At 39.1% G+C, this 22,106-nt stretch overlaps 2 protein-coding genes across 2 annotated transcripts; both read right to left on the bottom strand.

Annotated features, from left to right (window-relative positions):
- Positions 1 to 5,157: 5,157 nt before the first annotated feature.
- Positions 5,158 to 18,381, bottom strand: LOC121735482. Its single transcript, XM_042126323.1, has 3 exons — positions 18,079 to 18,381; positions 10,928 to 11,145; positions 5,158 to 6,150 (listed from the first exon to the last, which is right to left on the bottom strand). The coding sequence occupies exons 1-3, from the start codon at positions 18,194 to 18,196 to the stop codon at positions 5,260 to 5,262; spliced, it is 1,227 nt and encodes a 408-aa protein (XP_041982257.1). The 5' UTR covers positions 18,197 to 18,381; the 3' UTR covers positions 5,158 to 5,259.
- Positions 18,382 to 19,438: 1,057 nt separating this feature from the next.
- LOC121735486 (protein hairy-like) lies at positions 19,439 to 21,468 on the bottom strand. Its single transcript, XM_042126326.1, has 3 exons — positions 21,403 to 21,468; positions 21,134 to 21,281; positions 19,439 to 20,660 (listed from the first exon to the last, which is right to left on the bottom strand). Exons 2-3 carry the CDS (start codon positions 21,269 to 21,271, stop codon positions 19,677 to 19,679), a joined length of 1,122 nt encoding a protein of 373 aa, XP_041982260.1. The 5' UTR covers positions 21,272 to 21,281; positions 21,403 to 21,468; the 3' UTR covers positions 19,439 to 19,676.
- Positions 21,469 to 22,106: the final 638 nt, after the last annotated feature.

The raw sequence follows: 22,106 nt of genomic DNA, 5'->3' as shown, positions 1-22,106 counted from the left end.
TGAGTGGTACAGCTTCAGGCCATTTTGTCGAGCGATCGATCATAGTAAGTAGGTATCTATGACCACTCGCTGTTGTAGGCAGCGGACCGATGATGTCGGTGTGTGTATGTTGAAAGCGATCGACTTGTGGGAATGTCGACACGGCGCTCGATGTATGTCGTTGTATTTTGCTTCGCTGACATTGTATGCAGGTTTTCGTCCACTCGCTAATGTCGGAGTTCATTGACGGCCAGAAGAATTTTTGCGCGATGAGTTTTCTTGATACTTTTGTTCCAGGATGACTTATGTTATGAATGGAATCAAACACGGCGCGTCGAAAGTCTTGCGGAATGTACGGCCGAACGTATTTTGTTGAAGTTTCGCATACAATCTTGATATCGGAGTTAGGTAGCGTAGTTGTTTTGAAACTTAAGTTTTCTTGGCTGTAGAGTGTAGGTAGCGTGCTATCTCGCTCTTGCGCGCGAGATAACTCTTCATAATTTACAGCTGACGGCGTGTTGATTGTTTCGATGCGGCTGAATGTATCGGCGACTATGTTGTCTTTTCCACTGATATGACGAATGTCGTGCGTGAATTCGGAGATAAAAAGTAGTTGTCGAGTTCTTCTCGGAGTTTCCGATGTCGATGTTTTCTTCTGTAGGGCGAATGTCAATGGCTTGTGGTCGGTGAATATAATGAGTTCTCGGCCTTCGAATATTTTTCTGAAGTATTTTACTGACATGTAGATAGCTTGAAGTTCGCGATCGTAGGTGCTGTACTTCGTTTGCGCTGTTGTAAATTTCTTCGAGAAGTAGCCGAGTGGTTGCCATTTGTTATTGTTGAATTGTTGTATTACAGCTCCCGCTGCGGTGTCCGAGGCGTCGGAGAAAATAGCGATCGGTGCTTTGTGATTCGGGTGGGCAAGCAAAACAGCGTTTTTGATGCTATTTTTGCAAGCCGTGAATGCTTCCTTCGATGTTTCGTTCCACTCGATCGGTGTCTTGTCTCGCTTTTTCGCATTATGTAGGTATGCGTGTAGCGGGGCTTGAATAGTGGCGGCGTTCGGTATGCTGTCTCGGTAGAAATTGAGCATGCCGAGGAAACGTCGCAATTCTTCTATGTTTTTTGGTAATGGGAATTCTTCTATTGCTTGTAGTTTGTCCTGTGGCGGCTTGATTCCGTCGCTGTTTACGGTGAAGCCGAGGAATTTTACTTCTTGTTTTCCGAGTACACATTTGGCTGGGTTTATCGTGATTCCGTTTTCTTCTAGGCGTTGAAGAACACACCGCAGATGTTGGCGATGTTCTTCTTCGCTGCTGGATGCGATCAACAAGTCGTCGATGAACGAGAAGACGAAGTCGTAGCCTTGCAGTATTTCGTGTATAAAACGTTGAAATGTCTGGCCTGCGTTCCTAAGGCCGGGACACATTCTCGGGAATTCGAATAAACCGAATGGTGTGATGATTGCTGTCTTCTCTATATCCTCTTCATGGACTGGTAATTGCTGGTAGGCTCGGTTTAAGTCGATCGTCGAGAAAATAGTTTTTCCGGCGAGTTGGAAGGTGAAGTCTCGTAGTCGGGGAATCTCACCAGGCCCGGACACCGGAAGGATTGACAGATTAACAGCTCTTTCTTGATTCGGTGGGTGGTGGTGCATGGCCGTTCTTAGTTGGTGGAGCGATTTGTCTGGTTAATTCCGGTAACGAACGAACGTAGGTACTGCTACAAAGGTAACAGACGATATTCGTCGTGCCATGGACAACGGCGAATTAACAATTTTAACACTGTTGGACTTTACTAATGCTTTTAACACCGTTGATCATGATATTCTCCTGCAACTCCTGGTCTCTATGAATTTTTCCCCTACCGTAGTGGGATGGTTCCGGAGCTATTTGAATAACCGTAAACAGCGTGTTGTGGTCGAGGATGACGCCTCTGAGTGGTCAACAGTCAAGGATGGAGTCCCTCAGGGCGGTGTCTTATCACCTTTATTGTTTAGTATCTTTATTAATAACATAATAAAAATAATTATTTTCTCCTGCTCTCACATGTATGCCGATGACCTGCAAATTTATCTTCACGCACCTGTTAATGACTTGCCATCAGCTATTGCAAGAACTAATGAAGACCTTAAAAGTATCTGCGCTTGGTGTAAGTCTCGTGGACTGGTTATTAACCCTGTCAAATCTCAAACAATTATCATTGGCAGTCCAGGGCTTCTGACAAGGGCTCAAGTTCATAACCTTTGTCCCGTAATGGTTGATGGTAAAATTATTCCATTCTCGCAAACCGTTAAAAACCTTGGGATTCATCTTGACTCAACGTTGTCTTGGAACAAGCACATTAGTGAGACCAGCAAAAGAGTTTTTGGTGCGTGGAGTGCGTTGAGGCGCTTCCAGAATTTTTTGCCGATCCCGACTAAAATCCTGCTTGCAGAATCACTCATATTGCCCATACTCGATTACGCTGACATATGCTTCACAAATATTACAGAAGAGCAGCTAAATAAACTTGAGCGCCTCCAAAACCTCTGCATTAGATTTATTTTCGGTTTGCGAAAGTATGATCACGTTTCCCAATTTCGTGTCAAACTCAAGTGGCTGCCAATCCGACTTCGGCGGAATGCTCATATACTGTCGTGTTTATACAGTATTTTATATGACCCTAAGACACCACCCTACTTAAAAGAAAGGTTTACATTTTTAGATGACAATGTTAAAACATTTCGAAACACTAATTTGTCACTAATACCACCCACTCGTAATACAAAATTTTATGACTCTTCATTCACAGCTCGTGCTGTCAGTCTGTGGAACAAATTACCCACATCTTTGAGACGTGCTCAGTCCTCCTACGTTTTTAAAAATGGCGTGAAGGAACATTTTTTGTCACAATTAGTCCATATTAACTCATAATTACCGATATTGTATTATTTCTATTTATTTTTTATTTGTACTTATGTATTATTTTGTATGTATGTATGTATATATATTATATTATATGTATGTATGTATTTGTAATATACTTATATATTTTAAAAAGTTTACACTTAGCTGTCTATGTAGTCACCTACCATCTATTACTACTGTTACTTTATAGTTTTACAATAAGGGTTGTCTGGAAGAAATCGCTTGTAGCGATAAGGCCGCCTTTTGTACTTTTTACTTTTATAGTTATTAAGTATTGTATGTCATGTTTGTTTTGGTGCAATAAAGTATTTTCATTCATTCATTCATTCATATTTTTGCCTAGCCATATAGAATTTCCACTTACAATGTTTAAAAAAAGGACATTATTTTTTGTTAATTTTTTTTTGTCGAAGTGGCACTGCACCGCGGCCCTGCGTCCGTTGCATACGTCCGTATCGTATTTTATAATAGACTATTCAATAATGAAAGGGCGAAGGGCGAACAAGAGTAGGATCTCGGCTTACACTTTTAACGTTTTATAGTAGTTTTTATGATCCTTATTCTATGCTTTTGGTAATTAAAATGAACCTTGTAAGTTGTAGCTCCGTTGTTGCAGCTTTTGACATACATATTGAGGAAACTTTTCTGCAAGCAGAAAAGTGGGAATATAGACGAACAATAAAGACATAATATAGAATCATTTGATTGAGCTTTGAATAATATAATTAAAGCTGTAACATTAAATACTTGCCAACTTACAATACCAATATAGTAGGCACCAAGGCTTCCTACTCCTACTTCTACCTTTCTTTTTGTTCCATGCGTGTCCTACTCCTAACTCCTAAAATATTATTTTTGGCTTGTCCCTTGGGTTTCCTCACCTGATCATATAAAAGGGTTTTCATTGTTGGATAAGTCATAAATTATTGTTATTTATAATTTTAGAGACAGCTGTTGATATTGTGAGAATATACGAAAACTAAAATATGACTAAATCATAGGACGCTTCCGTCCGTAGATAATGTCTAATGATTCATTGTACTTTGTCATCATTTCCTAATTAGTACTCCATCTGTTATCAGCACAAACATTACCTTATCTAGGTATTTTGGAATCACTGACCGTCGTCAAGGAATACATTGTTTGAAACGGCAAAAGTCGAGATGTGGTGAAAGTTTGTTTTGGCCGCAGCTGGTTTCTAATTTCTGGTTATCACTACCGAAAAAGATTTAGAAACTTGGTTTTGTGCATAGTATTTTTGTCTAAATGTTTCTCCTTCTGTTTAAATCTGGTATCTGGATAAAGTTTAACTAATAAAGTCATTAAATCTTTGAATCTTTGAAGTTAAAGCCTGAGCATGGAACACTTAGAAATTGACCATTGTACTATGTCTTTTAAAAGCCAACAAATCTATATGTATATATGTTTTTACAAGTATGCGATAGGAGTAGATAGCGTTATTTTCGCTTCTTTATGTTCCAATGACCAAACTACGTGTTCGATGACCGAGCTTTAATATCTATAATCTACATAACTTACTTCAAATGGTTAATGTCTGTCAGAACTGCTCCACGATCCAGCCCAAGTTTTGCAATACCATGCAGTATAGCCTTGTCGAAACCTTAGAGTTGGCGATTGACGTACTTTATTATATAAAGCGGACAATCGTTTATGCAATGACCTATGTTCCGTTCAAAATACCGACAGCCTTTCAGCGCGGCATGACGGCAAATCATAACTTGATTGGTTTCTAATACCGCTAACAATTTAGCGCTAACGGCTGAAGCAATTAATTGTTATGGATGATTAATACGCCATTTATGATTTGGTGTTTAGAGTTATATACGTGGGAGAGCCATGCTTCGGCACGAATGGGCCGGCTCGACCGGAGAAATACCACGTTCTCACAGAAAACCGGCGTGAACAGCGCTAGCGCTGTGTTTCGCCGAGTGAGTGAGTTTACCGGAGGCCCAATCCCCTACTTTATTCCCTTCCCTACCCTCCCCTAATTCCTTCCCATCCCTACCCTCCCCTATTACCCTCTTAAAAGGCCGGCAACGCACCTGCAGCTCTTCTGATGCTGCGAGTGTCCATGGGCGACGGAAGTTGCTTACCATCAGGTGACGCGTTTGCTCGTTTGCCCCCTTATTTCATTTAAAAAAAAAATCCTACCACTAGAACCAGCACCTACGGATAGAAATACTTACTAAGCAGCCATCAGCATCAGAAAAAGGAGCAATAAAACAACTATTAATATATAATAAGTTCATTATATTAGTTATACTATAAAACAATATTTTTAACAGTCTTAAAACAAGCGACTTGGGGAGGAGCGGTCAACGCCATATTTACATATTTACAAAAAAAAAGATCAGGCGCAAGTGAGCGAAGTGTAGGGAGGCAGAATGAGCACGGGGCTGGGCGGCAGCACCTCCCGTTGGAGAGTGGAGCAGGCGGATCCTCGCGCGACTGCCTCGAAGAACTGCCTTAGATCGCTGACAGAGCGCGTTGGAGGCGCCTGCAGATCGTGTAGAGAAGCTGCCCGCCTCGGCGTCGCCTCAGCCTCAACAGGCCGCGACAGCTGCTCGCTGCTTCGGGCCAAGCTGCCCCCGCTCTGGGACAGCGACTCGAACAGCGCTCGCCTCTCCCGCACGGGTATATACTGAGAGACCACCTCATGCGCGCTCGGCGAACACGACCGAGCCCGACTCTCGAGGGAGACCGCCTTCCGCTTCGCCGCTTCTATCGCGTATCTGCTTCTATCAGACCTCCCTGAACCCTCCCAGCGCTTCAGGTACCGGTGTGGTCCAAGCACGGATTCACTCCTAGCAGCTCGTGGCAGCGTGTGGTGCTGAGGACTAGAGTTGAGCTTGCTGCAGTTGTCGCACTTAACTATCTCGGCCTTACGCGGAGCGTCGACCGCGTCAATGCTTTTCAGGGCGTCCAGGGAGAGATCCAGGCTGCGGTCGGACGATGAATCATAGTCGTCGTCTTCTACGACGATGCCCTCGTCCGTGGCGGCCGGGGAGTGGTCTCTTCGGGGAACGAAGGTCTCGGGAGCCGTGATCAGCCTTCTCCTCGCCCTGGGCGGAGGCCGGGGCGGGCAGGAGGCCGTATCCGAGGCCTCTTTCTTTGGTTCTCGGCTGCGGGTGTCCGTAGCGGACAGGACATCGAGGAATCTCACTTGAGGGAGGGGTGTCTGGCCGAGGATCTCGACACAGAGCGCTCGCACCCACCGGGCGTATTCCGTCGCGTTACAAGCCTGCAACAAAAAAAATACGTTATTTCATTCGAATTTCAAATTTTTTGCGCTGACAACAAAACCAGCTTTTATGACTAGCTAGTCATAAAAGTATAATTTTAATGGGACGGTAAATATGATCCAAAAAGATCAGTTGGCTCGTAAAAATTTAAATGCAAATAGCTCAACCGCTTCGCGATGGAAGGGTGACGATTTGACCTCAAAACTAGTCGCGATTGTTCATTTGATCTCGGGATATCCTGTCGACACCTTCGCTATCTAGCCCTTCTCATGGTAATAGGGCCACTAAAGAATAAAGCACAAAGGGACAATGATTTACGCGCGATGTACTCTCGTCTATTCACAATTCTCACGGAATTTTTTGAGGGGATGTCTTGAAGACGTCATATTGTACTCTAGTGGTTACTTTAATCGTAGATTCTTTAACACATGAACCGGTTTTTTTTTTGTGACAGGACCCAAATTGTGAAAGCCCTCCTTTCTAGGTTAATAGATGATAGGGTCTTATTAGTAAATGCGACGATTTTTAATCCGCATTAATTATGAAACGGTACCAGGTTATGTAAGTCCGGGTAACCCGAAAGGTTTATGCAAAAAAACTTTCAAAAACGTCAATATGTGATAAAGATTCTGGCGAAATAAAGGCCTCCTTTCAAATTTTACATCCGCAGACCGCAAACGAGTTCCGAGACTGTCTAATTTCTATCTATTACTAGCTGTCCCGTTTCTTTGCCATATAAAGTATTCGCCCGTATTATTTTATTGAAGTGACTAAATAAGTATGTCACCATGGCAACGTCCATCGCTATCCCGTCGCACATACAATGGTGGCCGTCAGTCTCGAGTTGTAATAATTTACTATGATTTATTCAACAAATGCACTTATCAATATAAAAAGTACCCAGAAGCCGATTCTCAGACCCACTGGCATCAGTAAAGCCGTTTCGGAGGAGTACGCGGCCTAACATTGTGACACAAGAATTTTATATATAAGATAATGTTTCTAGCTTTTTATGTGTGTCTTCAATCAACAGATTTACTTTGGACGGTCTACGACGTATAGTTACGAAGTAGTTTTATAATAGACGGCATGTCAAGAAGAAGTGTAGTGAACTGGAAGACAGCACTTTGGGTAAGTATGTCCTTTTAGGAAGATTTTAAGATTTTTTTCTTTTGGATTTTGAAATCTTTGGCTATAATAATAATAATTATATTTCGTATTGTAATTTAAAACATTGCAATAGATATTTCCAAAAAGAAAGATATATCTAAAATTGTTGGTTAATAGTCGGTAAAACTTAATTAAAAGCGTGATAACAACATTGATTAATTAAGACTAAGTACCTATTGTTTTAACATGCGAGTGTGACATATGATTTTATTGTCTCTGGCACTTCGCACGCTCGTGACGACAGGCCACAGACAATGACAGATCCACAGACAAGAACCGATAGAACAAACTCTTTAGATTTATTTTGCCTCCGATATAATATTTCAGCCGACAACATAAGAGCTATACTCACAGAAACTCCAAGGTAAAGTTACTTTTAACATACAATTTGTTTGTATGTTATGTTGTCACGTCTTATTTATCGGTAAACAACGAGATTAGTCAAGCATGCAACAGAATAATTACTTAAACATTACGTCAAAGATCCTTTTGAACTTCACGGTAACATAAAAACACAATTAATTCAGCATTCTGAGGAATTGTTTTTGTGTGACAAAAATCATCTATAAATATATCATGTAGGTAAGCACCAAAAAATACAGTGTCATTTGACAAATGTTCCGACTTACGAATTAAAAAAATATAAGTAGGTAGGTAATTGTTATACAAAGTCCTTTAGATAATTTTATCTCTTTCAACATCAATATTTATTAATATTAAAAGTCTTTATAATAAAAATTAATGTTTTGAACAATGTTTGCAACAGCTGTCTGCAAAAATGTAGTCCTGTAATTCTATTATTTTTTAATATTTACAAATTGAAGTGTCATAAGTAATTCTGAATTCAAATTTGAAATTCGAATGATGCTGCTTTACCAAAACACCGCTAAGCTGAGTTTGCGCAAATGGCAGCTCAGAACTAAAGTCGTTATCTATTAATACAAATAAGTCGGGTTTTCCTTCCTGACGCTATAACTCCAGAACGCGTGAACCGATTTCCACAGTTTTGCATTCGTTGGAAAGGTCTCGGGCTCCGCGAGGTCTATAGAAATTTTTTTAGAAAAAACTTCAAGAGAAAAGCAGGAAAACAGGAAAAATCATTTTAGGGCAAAACAACGTTTGCCGGGACAGCTAGTGTATTATAATACTGACTATATACTATACTGTATTAAAAATAATAATATATTACTTCTAACAGGGTCTTTATGCCGCGGAAATAAGGTCATTTATCAAAGAAGCCCTCAGGTAAAATAACTTTAAACGCGCCGTATGTGTGTCAGTGAACACTTGCATACGAAGGTGAATGGGCACGTGGTCACTATTTATTATATCAGGAATTTGCCATTGATGTGATATAACTTCCATAATAAATGAATAAATATTTTCGCTATAATTTTATTTTTATCTTAATGTAAAAAAATATATATTTGAAAGACGTTAATCTTTGCAGACTTGCAGAAAGTACATTTAAATTGTTATGGTTATTATTCTAATTATCATTTAAAACAATACAGTAGCTATTACTCGAATTATAGTACTCAAGTATATCATATAATAGAATTATAGAATTATAGTACTCAAAAGTCAAAACACTATATAAAGATAGTGTTTTGACTTTTGAGAGAACCATAGATAATATAGAGTCAGAAGAAGCACGGCTGTCCCACATTTAAGTTCCTTATCAACTTCATTCACTAACAACATTTAGCAAGAAACGTATCATGCCGCACGATAGTACACGTATGAGACAACATGACAAGTCTGTAGTAACTAGTAATTAGTTTGCGCAATCTGACACTGCTTTGTGCACCTACCGTGTAATCATGAGGTGTAAGTTATAATGTAATCCGAAACACATCAGTTAAGTAGTCAGTATATTATTTTGCTAATATTGCAATATGAAGTGCGGACTCAGTACAGACATACATCAATCGACTGACTTTTGGAGTTAGACCAATCAGAAATAATAATAATTAGGAAAACATTTTTAAAGGGTAGGGCGCTTCTGCAGGCGTAGCATGGTCGCCATAGAAACGGATTCTTTCTACGGAAGAATAGACAAAGGAAATCCGCTATTTTGTCGACAAAATCTGTCAGTATGTCGATTCTTCCGTAGAATGAAACCGTTTTTGTGGTGACCATAAAAACAATACGTGTCATCACTCATCGCCCGCAGTCCGCACGCGTATCTGGTCCGCATGAAAGTTGCGGAGATGCGGTTGAAGTCTTATAATTTCATAGATGATTTTCCTGTCTTGCGGGCAACACGCGCGCAGCAGCTAGAAGCATGACGTTATATCCAACCGTACCAAATCCGCGCGCGGATATTCTTTCCCCGGACACCTTCGATCATAATATAATATTCTCCGGACACCCATTAAAAAGTATTTACGATTACGTCTTACCAATTTTTCCTAAAACATCTTTCTTATCCAACAAAAATTTGTAAAAATGATTTTGATCAAAGAAGAGAGAAAGTGTGTATGCTAAGCGAGTTTTTATCTTTCGTTTATTGCTGCCTGGCTAAAAATTTGGATTTCTCTCAACAAAAGTGTCCGGATTTCACCCGGACACTTTTCAAAAACCCGGCCGGACGCTCCCCAGACAGTTCAGACTAGGACAAACCCAGGGAAATCCGGACGCATGGCAGCCCTAATGACAGAAAAAGCGCCCAAAAGTACTCGGGTTCCAATGGATGCTCCTGTTACTTACGTTCTTTAAAATAAGCGATTTAAAAGTGGAACATCACTTTCACTACGACTTTGCACTACTTTGCCGACCTTGAATTTAAAATTGGTTTAACTTTACTCGGACCACTGATAAAGTCCCGACGGGCTGCAGGTTGCGTGTAACTGTTCTAGTGCATCTATTAATCCTACACCGATGGTCCGTCCTACACAGCCAAGGGCTCTGATCGACGGCCGTGAAATATCACATTACAATGTCAACACGTAATGTGCAATATGATAATATGCATAGTTGCATCATGTCATATCCAACATAGGAATTTAATGACTAACCTACTTACGTACCTGGATAATAGACCTAAGACAGTAGTAGTTATGTAGCTTGTGCAGTTTCTTTATGGTTTAATGCAATGTCATAAATCATAGCTAAGTTTAACAAATCTACAACGTGTTAAGATCGCGATAAGCCAAAACTTCAAAACGGCAGCCAGCTTATTGTTTGTTAAATAGTCAATTAATGCTACCAAAATACGTCATAATTTACATTTTAAATATCCTACCGAAATACCCTAATAATCACATGTCCTAGTTCCTACTGAAACGTCCCTCATATTTCACCCAAGTGGTGTCTTTAGTCTTATGACAAAACGCATTACGGCTTACAACAATGCGCATGTCCATGTTGAAGATGTCCTACCAAAACACTATGCTATTCAGATGTCCTACCGAAACACCTTTCATTTGTCCTACCGTAATTCGTCTCCAATTAAATATCCTACCGAAACACCATGCTATTCAGATGTTTTCTGAAAACACCTGTCATAAATGTCCTACCGTAATTCGTCTTCAATTGAATGTCCTACCGAAACACCTCTCATTTGTTCTACTGAAACCCCTCACACATCCTACCGAAACCCACCTGAAACGTTGCGACCGAAGTGTCATCCCGTAGCCGCGACAGCTGGAAAGCGTTGGGCAGCTTCGCGGCTCGCAGGTGGAGGTGACGCAGCGGGAGCCGCGCTGCCGGCCGCCGGGGCAGCGTCCCGTCCCGCCACGCGAGCAGACAACCGCCGCGGACGGCGGCGCGAACCCACGCCCAGGATACATCATCGTCGTTGTAATACTGGCGGAGAACACCTGGAAAGAGGGGTGAGAGTTAGATGATGGTAGGACAGATGACAGTTTAGTGCTGCTGGTGGTTTAGATAGATGAGATACATGATAATAACATTATAGTTTCTTGGGACTATTGTAACATCTGATACGCCATAGAAAATTGGTAGGACTGAAACGGTATAGTAAGTAACCAATGACACTCTTGGATTAAGAAAATACAAGTTTTTAAAAATGATAAATTATTATTAAGTCGTTATGAAAAACCTGAAGTAAGTATAATAATTATGTAAATATGTATACTACATACTAACAAACAATAATTATTCATTCTATTGCAGTGTAGTAGTATATGTATCTAGTAATAAAATAAATTTTTCATCTAGGTTAATATTAAATTTAAATTAAGTACATCCTAATTAAATTTGAGGTCTTAATCAAAAATTCTAAATAACTTTATTGCAATTATTTCGAATAACCAAGTTACCTAAATACGATACTTCAGTTCATTGACCTCAAGTTGTTGACTACATCATTTCCTCGACCGTACTACAAAAAACAACGCTGCAAAATACTAATTAACCTTGAGTGACCGTGACAATGAAATAAGGAAGGCAAACCTTTGAATTTAACCATTTAAACTAAGTATTAAGGATATCATAAGATTTAAAATAAAAAAAATCGTTTGTTGTATTCCCATACAACAAAGTAATTTTATCGGCATTTTTATCGGCCCCCCATAAGTAAGTATGTATTTTATTTTGTTTTTAGTATTTGGTGCTATAGCGGCAACAGAAATACACAATTTGTGAAAATTTCAGAAGTCTAGCAATAGCGGTTTTTGAGTTACAGCCTGGAGACAGACGGTCAGACGGACGGACAGACGGACGGACAGACGGACTGACATCGAAGTTTTAGTAATAGGGTCCCGTTTTTACTCTTTGGCTACGGAACCCTAAAAATACGCGTGGCGGTAAAGCTATTGCAGTTAGTGTAGTCTACAGTCTACACCAGGGGTCACCAAATGGCGGACCGCCGACCCATTGTGTGCGGACCAAGCATTTCGAAGATGAACTTCGTTAAAAATAAATTTCGGTCTCGACTTACTGATGAACATCTCCAGAATTTAATGTCAATAGCTTGCACCAATTTTATTCCAAACAAGCAATAAAAATTGTTAGTTTTCCCATTGATATGTAAACAAAATATATTTTTTTACAATGTGTGTGGACCGCGAAGTACATTTCATTCCCTAAAATGGACCCCGAGTGAATCTAATTGGTGACCCCTGGTCTACACTCTACAACTCTACAAGCATACTTCAAAAGTAGAGCAAAGTGTGCGCGTACGGCAAAATCTTTGTTGGCCCAATAACATTATAGATGCGAAATTGTCTGTCTTTCTGTTACCTCTTACAAACAACTAATTTAGAATTTTTGTTACGCAGATTTTCTCAGTATACTCAGAATATCTAAAGAACTGCAATACTGCAAAGTCTACTATGATATAAAGATATAAACAGTATTGATAGAGAAGGACAAAACTTTTTTTGGCTATTTGTGCGGGGAACCTAAAACATACGAAGGTAACACTCGCAAGGAAACAGTTTAAACTTTAAACAGACCATTTTTCCCGCATAATAGTTAGCTGGAGCTGACATTCTAAAACTCCGTGGCCTCGAGAATCAAGGCGAAAAGGTTTTGTGCAATACGTTTCCGTTAGCACACGAGATTGTCGCATGTTTGAAGGAAAAGTTAGGACAATTATAATGTTCGCGACTTTTTAAGCCGAAAATACTTAAGCGCGCGGGAACCGTTAATTTTTTCAAGGTTACATTTCAATGTCCTTTCGCTGCACTTGAACAGTTTTACAGTACAATGTACATAATTATATCATATTTAGTTAATTTGTTTAATGATTTAGGCGTGAACGTTTAGGGACAGGCTGTAGAGCCCGGAGATTAAATTTTTATAATAGACTTTTTTTTAGAGCAGAACTATACAGCAACACAAAATGATTATGATGACGACGGTGCGATATTTAACAAAAGTGATACAGGTCGAGCAGATCGAGCAATATCGCCAATTTTCCTATCACGTTTGTAACGAGTTAGCGCTAAACGAAGTTTGCGTGCGCGACGATGTTAAAATTTTCCGCATACAAGTCAATTAAAGTCATCACGATATTGCAACAGCTTTACAGCTGAAGAAGAGTTAAAACTACTTACTTTTAAATGTAGGAGTGCCTACTGCCACTGATTACTAAGGGTGGGTTGCCCCAACTTACTTTAACTTTAACCATAAAAAAATGTCACATGAACTGTCAAATTCCTAGTAAAAGTCCACAATGGACGCCATAATATTTGACGATAACCTAAACGGAAATGCTTTACGCATCCCCGGCAAATTGGGGATATCGGCCGAGGTATGTGGGACTCCTGCTACCCACTACAACCCCATGGTGTTCCACTCATCGCTTAAGGCAGAGTTGCGGGTACGATAGAACCTACCGCAACGGTCCAACCCACCCTAAATAGTTACTTCTACTGCCGACTATTAAATGCTAAAAAGGGCCGCCTTGTTCTGGCGATCTAATGTTAAGGCACCCACCCTACAGCTGCAGTACTCCGCAGGGTAATTTTGTATATTGCGACACAAAATGTTTGTTAAAGTCAGATATTGTGCAATATTTATTAGGGGGGGGGGGGGGGGGTATAATTTCTTTAACCAGGTACTTATACATTGTCTATTTCAAAAGTAATTTTCGAAGGTCTTCGGCAAATCGTCTTATTACGACTTCTGTTAAAGAATCGCTCATAATTAAGTACTGGATATTTTTTCTATGAAGGTACTACATTATCTATAAAAGTACTACATGAGATACTAAGATACTTAGTAGGGATCATCGTCATCATGATCCAGGGTACGCCCATGTCAAGACTGTATCAAAGCTTGACTGAAAGTTAATGGACCTACATTTTTTCAAACAAAACTAAACTTTTTAAATTTCCCGTATTATGGCGTAAAAATAAACAAACCTGAGATAAAACACCTACCTGTTCTCGCGCGATAAGCAACTTTTTGCTTGAACTAAGTTACGGATAACACCAAGTACCTAAACAAAACGTATCTCATACGTATACTATCATACAATATTTTTCAATATTTGATAAGGTAACATTTGTTTTAACGAGGTTTGTACGTGACGTTTGTCTGAACTGTTTGATTGTTAACTTTTTGAAGGTCAGACCGGTCTTTACGCTTTACGGTCAGTGGTGACTGGTGAGTGGTGACAAAGATGAAGAATTAAGATTTTGTGTTATTTTATCCTTATGGCCAAGTTGCGCAGCAATTCGTTTTCCGTTTAAAAGATTTTCCGGGATACAAACTATTTTGTATGTAATTTTCCGGGAATCAGAGCACCTTTGTTTTAAATGTCATTAAAATGTTTTTAAACGAGACAGTACTTCAGTCCGGACCAACGCCTACAACTCTACAAGGCGCAGGTTCGGCCTCATATGGAATATTGTTCTCATCTCTGGGCAGGGGCGCCAAAATACCAACTGCTCCCTCTGGATCGTATCCAACGAAGGGCTGCTCGAATTGTTGACTGCCATAGTGTTTCAAACAGCTTGGACCCCCTGGAATTACGCCGAGATGTTGCTTCACTCTGCATCCTCTATCGGTTGTATCACGGGGAGTGCTCTGAGGAATTGTTCGGAATCATATCACCTGCAACTTTTCGCCATCGTCCCACGCGAAAAACATACCATCCTCATCACCTTGATGAGTGGCAGTCTTCCACAGTGCGTTTTTCGCGTAACTTTCTGCCGCGCACTGTAAAACTCTGGAATGAACTGTCACCAGCAGTATTTCCGGACCGATACGACCTGCAAACCTTCAAGAAAAGAGCGTATACCCAATTAAAAGGCCGGCAACGCACCTGCAGCTCTTCTGATGTTGCGAGTGTCCATGGGCGACGGTAGTTGCTTACCATCAGGTGACCCGTTTGCTCGTTTGCCCCCTTATTTATGAATTTCCCAAAGTGGGCGATAACGCCCCCTTGTGGCCGCTGTAGGCCTTAAGGGTAAGACACCCAGAAAACATGGGCGCGTTGTGTAGAGGGGGGAGGGGGTTGGTGGCCATGGTTTATAGTGACGAGAGCTGACAGACAAACAGAAACATATTTTTGAAAAATATCCAGTTAAATAAAAATTTATTACTAATTTTGTCAGTCTCGCTATAACTCGAGAACGGCTGAAGCGATTTGGCTAGATGGCTAGATTTTAGTCTTGAAGAATTCGTGGAAGTCCGGAAGATATATCGGGAGGGAAGAGATACGAAGTTCACTGGGAATATTATTTTAGTATCTACTAGAAGTTTATTAAGGTTGGGTTGCACCAGAGGTGTGGTTAAAGTTAAAGTTATGGTTAATAGTTACGGTAAATTTAACTTTAATTTTAACTTCTTCTTCTTTAACCTTAACTTTGGCCGGAGAAATTGACAGATGACAGCTGGTCCAACAAGGTTATAAATGAACGTGGGCGGGGGAGCTGTTGGTAAAGGAGAAATGTCATAAATGGCGTTTTTGTATGCTGACAGCGTTAGTTCCTTTTTTCGCCACGTGCATTTAAAAAATTGTCGAGCTCTATGGTAATGGTTAAATATGGCGTTTTGATGGCGTTCATTTTTAACTTTAACCAAAGATTTGACATTTTGCATTGTAGTTAAAGTAAAAGTTAAAGTTAATGTTACAGTTACACCCGGTTTCTGAAAGGCCGATCAACACTAAAATTAACTAATCGCCTGTTAAATCTCTTGTCAAGTAACAATTGGGTTGCTAGAAGCACGGTTAGTTAGTTTAATTTGATCAGCGCGTCAAATCAAAATGATCACAGATTAGTTAATTTTCGTCTGATCAATGTTTCAAAAAGTATCATATTTGAAATTCCCAGAACATTTTTGAAAGCAATGACAGTCTGCAATTCCTTCTTTTGACATTTAATTTGCATTTTTGATAGTTAATAGTGAAGCAATGAACGAAAACAAACAAATCGCTAGTCAAATTAAAAATGATCATAGATTAGTTAATTTTCGGCTGATCAATGTATCAGAAACTCAAACTGATTTGACATCCATGTTAAATAAACAGCAGTGTTAGTTGATCAGTGATTTGACAGACCTTTCAGAAACCGGGGGTTATAGTTAAAGTTAGTTGGTGCAACCCAACCTTAGAAGTTAATAAAACGTTATTGAATAGATTACTGCCTGTAATAAAACAGTAGTTGTAGTGTACAATAATTTTACTCATAACTAATAAGTAATAGTAGTAGTCATCGAAATTAGCATTTTCAACATGTAGGCGAACAATTGCACCTATTAAGTAATTACATCGTTTGTCATTTAAAAGCCTGATTATTTAATTGAACTGCATTCTAATCGGTTTAGCAACAAATGCTGTAATTGTTTGTTAATTTATTTGAAGTGCCATCTTTAATTTGTAAATTAGGTTTATTTTTAATGCCTAGTGTGTGCCTGTTGTTAGGTATTTTCTGACATCTACTGTATCATAATATTATTATAAGTAAAGATATTATGAAAGCATTGCGAATCGGATAAAATATGATATTTTTTTCATTTGAATGTATTCCAATTTCAAAATCATTTCATCATTCTCGTGAAATTTCCTCCTGTACCTGAGTAGTCACAAATCCCAATACAAAAACCGAAAAAATCGTTTTGCCGTCTTTTGATTTTTTATACAAAATTCTTCATCGATTTATAAATATTATCGTTTAATGGTGCGTGATTTAGGGTCAAACAGCTGAGCCCTTTGTGAAGACCATTCTTTAGGGCCCAGGGCTCAGGGGTAAGAACAAAGGGCACAAGGAACCGCAAAAGGTTTGAACTGTGAAAACCAGCGAGTTTTAAAAAGCCCTAAGTGTTAAAATGTAGTGGTTGTGTTAACTGATAAAAATCTCTATGGAAAAGCTGCAATGGTCAATGGTCGATGGTGTTAACTGATAAAAACCTCCATGGAAAAGCTGCAATAGTCAAAATAAAAAAAATTCCATTTTTTTTCTGACTAAAAACTTATTGTTTTGAGATGAGACCGCGCCAGGTCAACCTACTGTTTTTTTTTTCAAAATGAAGATTCAGACTTCTGCAAAACTTAGATCTATTTAACGCAGAGTTTTTCAAACTTTTTTAAGACGTTTTAGTATGAAATAATATTTCGCGATTATTTCTAAGGTTTTTACATTCAAGATTTTTTACTGGCTGTTGCAATGCTAACAACATTGACTTTATTATATACATATTTGATATTACTAGCGTACATATAAATCAATGGCTAACAATAATTAAAATGTCACGTACATTTATTTGGTCGACTTTTTTTTTTGCAGATCATAATGATTAGGATCTGAGTTACAGCAAATGACTGTGTTGTATTTGCGTAGTGACTGTGTTAGTTTTGATGCAAATCAATATAATAATCACGCTATGACAATGATATTTTTTGCGTGTGAATGACTGATCACTCAGATCGGCCAAAGACCTCATTGGGCTGGTCACCAGATGTGCCACCATGTGTGTTCAGCAAATCGAGGGTTTTGTAATGTTTTGTTTTAATTTTTGTGTGACGTAGGTTTACTATATTTGAATAATTATAGATTTTAAAACGTAAATACTTAGGTACTTATAGGTTTTGCTATTTTAAATTTTTACTTACAATTAAGAAGTTGTCTAAACTTCTATGGGAAAGCCTGTGGCACGTTTTAGGTAAGTATTTCTGTCGTTTCTAAGTTCCTACTTAATTCATAGAATTTGTAGAAACCTGCTTATTTACTCATCTGTTTAGTCATCCATCATCATAAAGTCATCAAAGTGTGTGAATATACTTGTAATTTTAATGGTTGTTTCCAAAATATTCTTCCTTGTCAGGTACCATAGCCTACCTGAAACTCTAATACTGGGATCAGCTGGCGTGGGCACGGGGCCCGGAGTCAGCTCGGGCCGTAGTTTTCGCAAGCCGGCCACCACCCGCGGTGCCGGCGTATGCTCACCCACTAGCATCGCCCAACACACATCAAAACATCACACATCACTTCACAATTCATCGTTAAAATATATAAAACACCACAAAACATCCATCAAAAAATATTGTTGTCAACGTTCAAATGTCAGATCGATTTGAAATTCGAATAAGTTCGTTTATCGCGCGCCAATCATCACGCGTTCAGCCGCCGAGCCGGCCTGACTGTGAATGTCGTTGGATGAATGAATGCGTAAAGTTGTTTTTGTGTTCCCCACTACTGTCAGAAAATACTATGGTTCATAAAACATGTCACTCTGCAGCGACATCTATTTACTGATAGCTTTGAAAAACAAAACTAAACATCATATGCTGTTGTGCTGCCATCTAGTGATCAGTAGTATTACTATTAATTTTAAAAGTGGGGAAATAGATGGCGCTTATATAGATAAACTGCCATCTAGTGGATGTATATAAAACTAACATTGCAAGTCGAGTTGTTTTGTACCTCTAATAATAGATGGCGCAATTACAGCCAAGCAACTTTTTTGTTACATTGTTACATAGATGTCACTATGGCTATGTATTTTTTTAAGGAATGCTTTAACAGATGTCGCTACTTGTTTCAAAAAAGCATAAACTTATAATAAAAAAAACATAGAATGAGTATTGCAAAGCAAAGAAAGTCGTTCAGGCAAATCCGTAAAAAGTCAAACGCTTTTTGAAAAGTGAAAACCAAAATTTATTCACTGGGTCGTGTTTCCTCAAAAATTTGATTTAATTATTTGATAGCCTAATTATTGTAAATTTTGAAAATCAAATGAAAACTTTTGCCAAAAGTCACTTTTAGAAAGTGAATTTGAGAGAGTAAAATTATTGTTTCTAGCTAATTTGTCTACGAAAAAACATGCGTATTTTCTTTTGTTTTGACTAATACACTGGAAAGTGGAAAATCTACTTTTCCTGCGAGGTATGAGTGGCCTGTACTTCTCTTACCCCTGCAGTTTAACCACCGACAACGTGGTTGTGTGGTCGGTGAGTTTAACTAAAATTTTATAAAGTTTGGCATGGAGATTACAATCTAATATTTTTTATGGTCACTAATACTAATCAACCAGTATTATTTTAGTTTTGTTGATAATTCTAAAATATAACCGTTAATTAGAAAATTCTGAATTTGAAATTTAATATCTTAATAAGTGATAAGTATCATCGGAAAGGTAAGATGGGGTAAATGAAAAGAAAATGTTATTTTAAATCATGTGTAATATGTGTTATTTTAAGTCATAGGTAATCACAATAATAATAATGTAATACAAACCTACATTTCGGAAGACATCGAGATCAAACTCATGGCACTATACAATAATACTATTAAATAAAGCGTAAACATTAAACAACTAACGACTATAAAGGAGTATTACAAAAATACTGTCCAAAGTAAATTCACAATAAAATCTTAAACTATAAGGCACGTATAACGAATTAAAGCTTTCTTGGAAGAGAATTATCACAATAGTTCTACCAGGGTCTCCATTTTTCGTCGGCGGGGGGCGAGTTGCCCCTTTGTTGGTAATAGAAGCCGCGCTCCCATTCTCTCGGCTGATTGTACAATTTGTGTCTCATCTCCTCTTGTCTGACACCCTGGTACTCCGTCGGCGGTCGCTCCGCTTTTTGCTCGAAAATCCGTTTCGCCTCCTCCTGTTTTTTGTACTCCTGGTATTCAATCAGCTTTCTCTTCTTCTTGGGCGGCAGATTGCTGTAGTCCATCGCCAGCTCGCGCTCCGGAGGCGGTTCTGGTTTCCTCTCTGGTATTTCTGGAGACACTCGTGGTATCGTCACTTCAGGTTTGGAAGGTGACCTATATTTTCGTAGATCCAAGGTGTCGTTTGCGTATGTTTCTGGATGAATTGGGTCATTTCTGTATCTGTCTTCGTAAGGTGCTTGCTCGTGTTGGTCCGTCACAACGTCGTTCCCTCTCTTATCCATGATGTGTTGTCTTATCTTCTGGAGAATCATGTCTTTTGCTTCCACTGGGACTCTGTTGAAGTAGTTTCGGCTCACCTCGTGCGGTACCTTGTCCACCGTCGTCAGAAGGCCAGGTTTGGTCCGGGCGTAGTGTCTGGATGTGTTTTCGGAGTAGATTGAGTCTTCAGCATCCGAGGAAGACCGTTCTTGATCGCTGTAGTAGTGCTGTCTATCTGACAGAACGGAGGAAGGAGAGCCGGGAGGAGAGAAGGACGGTCTCTCCGGCACTTGGATGGACAGCGGCTGCGAAGTGATCAGTCTGGAGAGATGCCCGACTAAATTCTGGCTGACCTTCGCGTCTAATTCGGGTATATTCATGATGAATCTACAGGCCTCGGCGGCACACTGGCCGAAGCCGGCCTGAAACTTCTTGGCTTCCAAAACCGGGTCTTTGGGGCGATGCAGCTTGGTAAGATGGTTGACAGTTAGTTCAAGGATATCCGCCTTCTCCAGCTTGCTCAAATTATCGTCGTCGATCTGGTGACAAAAATAAACCATTGTTTACAACAGCATACATAATTTAACGACTAGTTTTTACAGCTCGCCTTAACCGTAAGTCTATTAAGTTTTTTGTTGTTAAAGTAACCGGTTGCGCGTACAATTATGTATTTGTTTATGGATCTTGTTCGATGCGTGGATTAAACGATTAAACGTACACATTAAAGTTTATTTACCGTTTTAATGAGAACAATTAAGAATATTGAGCTGCTCACTTCTTTTAATTGGATCAAAATTGTAAATCTGATTAAGTCTACATTCTACACAGTTAAAAACATATAAAATACTGTAATATTTAATTTGACAAATTTAAACTAAAGATTAATTTTAATTAACACCACTTAAAACACGAAGTAAAAGAGCTTAAGGCTCAGACTTGAAGCTACTTAAATCTTATTCTCAAGATACACAACGCAATCTATTTTTGTCTATAGATAGTAAAAAATCCTTACCTCCAGTGCCCCAACCATGAGGTCTTTGAGTTCATCGAGGCATCTATTGATGCGCGCGCGCCGTTTTCTCTCCAACAGGGGTTTTGTTATCTTCTTGTATTTCGCAGTCTTCGACAACGGTGCCGGTTCGGGCGACATCTTTGTTTATCTGTTAAAACAATTACTTAATTTAAAAAAAAAGAAAATAAACTTTTTAATCTAAATTCTAATGCCTCTCAAATTTTGAAAGTAAAAAACAAGTCAAAATATTCGATATTCAAAATCCTAACCTTATCGCGCTCACTTGTGAATGTAAACTGACTACACGCGCGCGCGCATGCCTCCGTGTGTCGGATCGTACTGCCCTGAAAGAAGCCAGAAGCCTTGCGTCCCTTCCCCGTCCCTTCGCCCTGCCCGTGCCCTGCCCGTGCCCTAGCCGTGCCCAACCGTGCCCATTCATCGCGGGGCACGTGGGTCCTGCCACCATACCGCATACTTTCCCAGGCTCGGCTCCGAGAAAAAATTGTTCCTCAAAAATGCCCGCGATTTATTTGTGTCGACCATTAAGATAAGTGGTCTAGATTTAAAGGAAATTCTTCGTTTAACGAAGGGAATTGATATAATATTTTATATATTTTACAGCAACTTCTGAAATATTTGTTTTATGCGGCATAATTCCATATTGTTCTATATTTTTCTTTTCATTTTCCGATGTGTTTTAACTTGCAGTTTTTAAAGACAGTTTTTAATTTTATGATACAATAATTTAAATTAACTAATGACGAGTAAACCTACCGTATTTATTTGTTAATAAATTGTTTTTATTAAGTATGAATTCAAATATTATGTATGCCTGTAATGGGTAGGTTGCGTAACAATTACTATATTATGTAATAGGTAGAAATGTATTATGAATTCTTTGGCGCTAAAAAATAAAAAAAATAAAAATATTCACAGTCGAATCCTCTGAAAACCTCCTCGATTTTTGGAAGTC

The sequence above is a fragment of the Aricia agestis genome, chromosome 17 (genome assembly GCF_905147365.1).
Source record: "Aricia agestis chromosome 17, ilAriAges1.1, whole genome shotgun sequence".
Lineage (NCBI taxonomy): Eukaryota > Metazoa > Arthropoda > Insecta > Lepidoptera > Lycaenidae > Aricia > Aricia agestis.
This window is presented reverse-complemented; position numbering and strand designations above follow the sequence as displayed.